The 5,987-nt window shown below is 42.2% G+C and overlaps 1 protein-coding gene across 1 annotated transcript in view; it reads right to left on the bottom strand.

Moving 5' to 3' along the window:
• The window catches only part of LOC145413579 (uncharacterized), a 33,158-nt gene extending 31,312 nt beyond the window's left edge, over window positions 1-1,846 (bottom strand). Inside the window, exon 1 of the mRNA XM_080283248.1 lies at window positions 1,801-1,846. Within this exon, the coding sequence (XP_080139374.1) occupies window positions 1,801-1,846 (46 nt within the window). The remainder of the gene's footprint in view (window positions 1-1,800) is intronic.
• Window positions 1,847-5,987: the final 4,141 nt, after the last annotated feature.

Below are 5,987 nucleotides of genomic sequence, written 5' to 3'. Positions count from 1 at the left end.
ACAGACTCTGATGAACGCGTGAACAGATTTTGATGAAGGTGGAGGCGCAGGAGTGAACAGATACTTGTTGTGAGAAATATGATGAACAAAGGTTAGTGAAAGTGGTACGTGGAGTGAAAAAAAAATGGATTAGAGAGAGAGAGAGAGAGAGAGAGAGAGAGAGAGAGAGAGAACCAATAACTGAAATCCATGGAAAATAAATTTGCTTTGCTGGGGATAGAAAAAAAAAAGAGAGAGAGAGAGAGAGTCCATTTTATGTTGAAATGAACTGTATTTGATAAAGAGAGAGAGAGAGAGAGAGAGAGAGAGATGCATAAATAGATAGAATGAGAGGTAGGTAGGCAGGCAGGAAGGCAGGTAGGTAGGCAGGCAGGAAGGCAGGTAGGTAGGTATGCATTAAATATATGTACACAGGTAGGTAGGTAGGTAGGTAGGTAGATAGGTAGGAAGGCACAATAGGTAGGCAGGTAAGTAATGGGTAGAAAGGGTAGGTCTGTGGGTATGATGTGAATAATAGTACATAGGTAGGTAGGTAGGTAGGTAAGTAAGTAGGTAGGTCTGCAAGTTGGTAGGTAGGTAGGTAGGCAAGTAAGTAGACACCGTAAGTATGTCAGGTAAGACTGCATATTGGAAAACACAGGTGGCAGGTTAATACCGAATTTTCCACAAAAGCTGTTAATTCTATCTTAGTGAGAGAGAGAGTTATGAGAGGCAGATAATGAGCTGAGAGAGAGAGAGAGAGAGAGAGAGAGAGAGAGAGAGAGAGAGAGAGGGAGGGAGGGAGAGAGAGAGAGAGAGGGAGGGAGTTAAATGGAAAAGTTTGAACGACGTGGCAAAAAAGATGACGAAAAGAAATGAAAGGAATGAAAATAAAAATGGTGGTAGGAAAAGAGAATATATTAAGGAGGGAAAGATATATGAGAGAAAATTTATCTATCATTCTATTATTTTTATCGATCAGGAGCGTAAGGGCCCGGGGCTAGGCTACTCAATCCTGATATTTAAGGCTGTGGTGACCCCCTCCTTCGCCCCTGAGTAACAGTGTGAGCAATTAACCCCAACCCACTAGACCACCAGGTGTCATTTGGTTATATGGTTACCACCCAACGTACTAGATGGTTCCTGGACTAGAGTACGCCATTCGACTCATCATGCAATGCAGTGTCACCTGGAGGATACACTACATCGAGTGAATGGATGGTGGATAAAGGGAAAAGTAAACAGAAATACCTGACGTGGAAAAGAGACGAAAGAGAAAACTGTGGAGGAGACGAAGGAAGAATGGGAAATAAAGGGAAAAAAATGAACATGTCGCAGAGAGAGAGAGAGAGAGAGAGGGGGGGGGAGTGGAAATAGATGGCAAGGAAAACAAAGAAAGAAAGGGGAGAAAGTGAAATTAATGAGAGAGAGAGAGAGAGAGAGAGAGAGAGAGAGAGAGAGAGAGACGAAATGTATGTTAATCCTACACATTAACGTCAGAACATTATCACACAGACCAGCCACAAGGATATTGGAGAGAGAGAGAGAGAGAGAGAGAGAGAGAGAGAGACGAAATGTATGTTAATCCTACACATTAACGTCAGAACATTATCACACAGACCAGCCACAAGGATATTGGAAAATGAAAATGAAATGATACTGCCTCACTTCCCTCCCTCCCTCTCTCTCTCTCTCTCTCTCTCTCTCTCTCTCTCTCTCCCCCCGCCACTGAGCTACGTGAAATAAGCTGCAGGAAGACGAAAAGCTGCGCCAACTTAGAGCAAAAGGAGTATAGGATTAGACACATTTAAAACGACTTACCGAGGAAGTAGGTGGCCAGGATCAGAAGCCGAATATATTGAGTCATTTCGGCTATTTCTTAATCCACAGCAGTGTTCCTTTCCTGTTCCGTTCCCGTTCCGTATTCGTTGATGGTTCCACAGATCCTGAACCGTTCCGTCCTCTCCCGTAATGATGCACGCCGCTTCCTAATGTTTCTCGTTGGGTAAATGCTGTATCAGTACTGTTCCGTAATGTTCCGTGCTGTTCCTTAATGTCTGTTATCTAATGTGCCCCAGCGTCCAGTGTTCCGCAACATACCCTCATGTTCTATAATTCTGGCCAATATTTCGCACTGTTCCGTAGCTAATATTCAACACTGTTTAGTAATTCCCAGTTCACCAGTTTTCCTCAATATTTACCAGCTCTGTCTCATCTCTTTTCCAGCTCTTTTCCAGCTCTCTCTCAGCCTTTTTTCAGCTCTTTTCCAGCTAGTTTTCAGCTCTTTTCCAGCTCTTTCTCTGCTCTTTTCCAGCTATTGTAATGTCCAGCTCTGTTCAGGACTTTCCCAGCTTTTTCTCAGCTCTTTTTCTGCTCTTTTCCAGCTTTTTTCCAGCTACTGTAATGTCCAGCTCTTTTCAGGACTTTCCCAGCTCCTTCTCAGCTCTTTTCCAGCTCTTTCTCTGCTCTTTTTCAGCTCTTTCTCTGCTCCTTTTCAGCTCTTTCTCTGCTCTTTTTCAGCTCTTTTTCAGCTCCTAATTTTCAGCACATACTCTTCTGTTCCACGTTTGCAGTCTGTTCCACATTTAATTTCTGTTCCATATCTATTTCGTTACACACTTATTTCGTCTGTTCCACTGCCTACTCTATTTTCCCTGTTCCACGTTTCTGTTCCACATTTATATTTCCTGTTCCACATTTAACATCTCAGTTCCACATATAAGCTGTTCCACATTGAATGCTTCTGTTCCACATCTGCGTTCCGTTCCTTATTTTTTTTTGTTTATTTTGTTCCGTGTCCAATTCCAATGTTCCGCGTCCCACTTGTTCCACCTCAAGCCTTCCCGGTCCACCATTAGTTATCCTGTTCCATTATGAGTTCCACCCACCTACCTACCCAACTCTTCCCCCTCCACGCCCTTCTACTGTTCCACTTTCCTATTAGATGTTCCACGTAATTACTCTTGCGTTAGAAAAGTTCCCCATTCCACCACTTCAGTGACCTAGTAACTGTTCCTCTCTGTTCCACCCTAAAAAAAATCAAAGTTCCACGTTCGTTTCACTCTAAATTTCTGTTCCACTCTGTTCCACTGTCACTAAATCTTTGTTCCACTGTTCCACCCCAGAGAATGAGAGTTTTACGTTTCGTTTCACTCAAAATTTCTGTTCCACTGCCACTAAATCTTTGTTCCACTGTTCCACCCTAAAATGACAAAAGTTCCACGTTTATTTCACCCTATACTTCTGCTCCACTCAGGTCCTCTGTCACTAAGTTTCTGTTCCACTGTTCCACTGTCACTAAGTTTCTGTTCCACTGTTCCACTGTCTCTAAATTTTTGTTCCGCTCTGTTCCACCTAAATAAATAAAAGATCCACGCTTGTTTCACCCTAAATTTCTGTTCCACTCTGTTCCACTGTCACTCTAAATTTCTGTTCCACTCTGTTCCACCGAAAATATGCAAGTTTCTTTGCTTGTTCCACCTCCAATGTCTGTTCCACCCTGTTCAAAATGTTCCACCACTGTCTCTGCTGCTGTTATAAGGCGTTCCACCTGTTCCACGCAGATATTGTGTTCCGCTATAAAAAATATATATATATTACATTACACTCCACACCTGCGTTCCACCTCACGTTCTATCCTGAAACCCCTTCAGTACGAGGACGCGTAGAGGATCCCAGAACAAGAACAAGAAGAACAACAACAACCTCAATCCTACAACCACTACAGCCCATCCCACTCACTCCTTTCCTCCCTCCCTCCCTCCCTCTCTCTCTCTCTTTCTCTCTCTCTCTCTCTCTCTCTCTCTCTCTCTCTCTCTCTCTCTCTCTCTCTCTCTCCTTTTCTCCATTCATCTTTTATCAGTTTTTTTTTATCCTCATTGAATGTAGTAACTTTCATTTCACTTATTCTCCCTCCAGAAATCATTATAAACCAGTACTTCTGAAAACCAGTACTATATAGTCTATCTATTTATCTATCTATCTATAGCCAGGCTCTTTAATCCCGTAAGGGGTGGCCACAAACAAATCACCTCCATGTCTAGCGTCGAGGATTTAAAAAAAAATGGTAAACAATCACTCATTCACTTAATCATCATTCTCTCTGCCCTCCCTTCGAAAATAAATCAGTTACATGAGTCAGCCATAAGTCTGTCTGCTTATCTCGGCCTCTGTTTCCTGCAACTCCACTCGTTTTCGAATAAAAGTGACATTTAATCCCCGTAATTCCAACAGAGCGGTGCACAGTTGCGGCAGATTAGCTTTAGTTAATCCCCTCAGGCTTTTCATTCTAGTTCTCTCGACTAACTCTCATTTCCCAGTCTCCTGATTTCAAACTTTGTGTTCTGACTCTAATTTTGACTTTTCTATTTTCACCCAGGCCTCATTCGCTTGTAAAATAAATATAGATGACACTTTCACGCTTATTATAACATTTTTGTCACTCGTTTTGTCCTAATTTCAAACTTGTTCGTTCTGGCTCGAATTCTGGCTTTTGTAATTGTCGTCCAGGCATCACTTCCTTGTAAAAATAAATGTGGATTACACTTTTCCGCTTATTATAAATTCCTTGACACTAGTTCCTTCCCTAATTCGATTTTTTTTTCTCTCTCTCTGCCTCAAACCCAATCTATTTCAGTTTTCCCCACCCTCATCTGTTTAGTAAATAGGGATGACACTTTTCCTGTTATGGTAAAATACTTCTCGCTCGTAATCAGATGCTTCTCACTCGAAAATTCCTCGTCAAACTCTCATTTTCACTCGTAATTCCTTTTTTCCCCTAAACTCGAAGCCTAACTGCTTTTTCCACCCTGCCAGCACTTCATTGTGGGTAAGTAGAACTGATTTTTATTTTTCTTTATAATAAAATACTTGTCACGTATTCATTCTCTAAATCCAAACTCTATTTTCTTAACTCAGTTTTTTTCTACAGGTTTTTTCTCTGCCTTCCTCCTGTCATAAGGTTTCAACTCGTTCATTTTTTTTTTTTATTATAGTTGTTTCACCTTAACTTGGCTCAGATTTTCGCTCTTATGAAGCATATCTCTCTTAGTGGTAGGAAAAGACGATGCTATTCTTCTACACCCATTCCATAGCACTTCTTCGTGACTAGCAACATACTCCAGTGGTAATCTACTGTTACAGCTCAGCATTCAAAATGGAAAGATGGCAATTTTAGGCCAAGTTAGAGTGGCAGGAGTACACTAGAACGTCGACCTAGTGAAACAAGATACCGATTCAATTCATCAGTGTTGGAGATTCGCTTGCCAGGATCAAGGGCTCGAATCCGGAGTGTGGCAGACATTTAAAGTGAGTGTTGTTGTTGTTGGTGGTGGTGTTCTGGCGTCAAGCTATCTGGACGTGAACCCGGTGGAGTGCAGGCTGAAGTTTGTCTTATGCAGTCCACTAGCCTCCTTTTAAGGGATAGGAAGGGATGTGAGGGGCGTTTATAGAATCATTCAGGTTATATCAGTGCCACCATGTGAAGGCGTCTCTCTCTCCAGCAGTGTGGGTGTTGGTAGAATGTCCTTTCATATGGTTGTAAAATACACACACACACACACACACACACACACACACACACACACACACACACACACACACACACACACACACACACATACACACACACACACACACACACACACACACACACATATACACACACACACACACACACACACACACACACAAATCCCCATTCATACTTCGCCAGCACGTGAAGGAGTTCATTTTGGCCATCACTCTCCGTACGAGGTGAAGGTTCGATCCCGCAGTAGATCTAAAATGGATTTATAATTTTGTACCTGGCAAATCTCCGTAACCCTTTTCAGCTCAGATGAGGGTCAGGTGTGGTCTGAGAGGAAGAGAAATTTGACTAGTAACCAAGGAGACTCATTCCCAGTTCCCTCGGATAAAAAAAAATACACACACACATACATACACAGCCACATACATACAAAGACACCTAGATACACACACATACACATACACATACACCCAAAAAGTAT

This window comes from Coenobita brevimanus, chromosome 12 (assembly GCF_032717465.1).
Source record: "Coenobita brevimanus isolate Jiangsu-jjx chromosome 12, ASM3271746v2, whole genome shotgun sequence".
NCBI lineage: Eukaryota > Metazoa > Arthropoda > Malacostraca > Decapoda > Coenobitidae > Coenobita > Coenobita brevimanus.
This window is presented reverse-complemented; position numbering and strand designations above follow the sequence as displayed.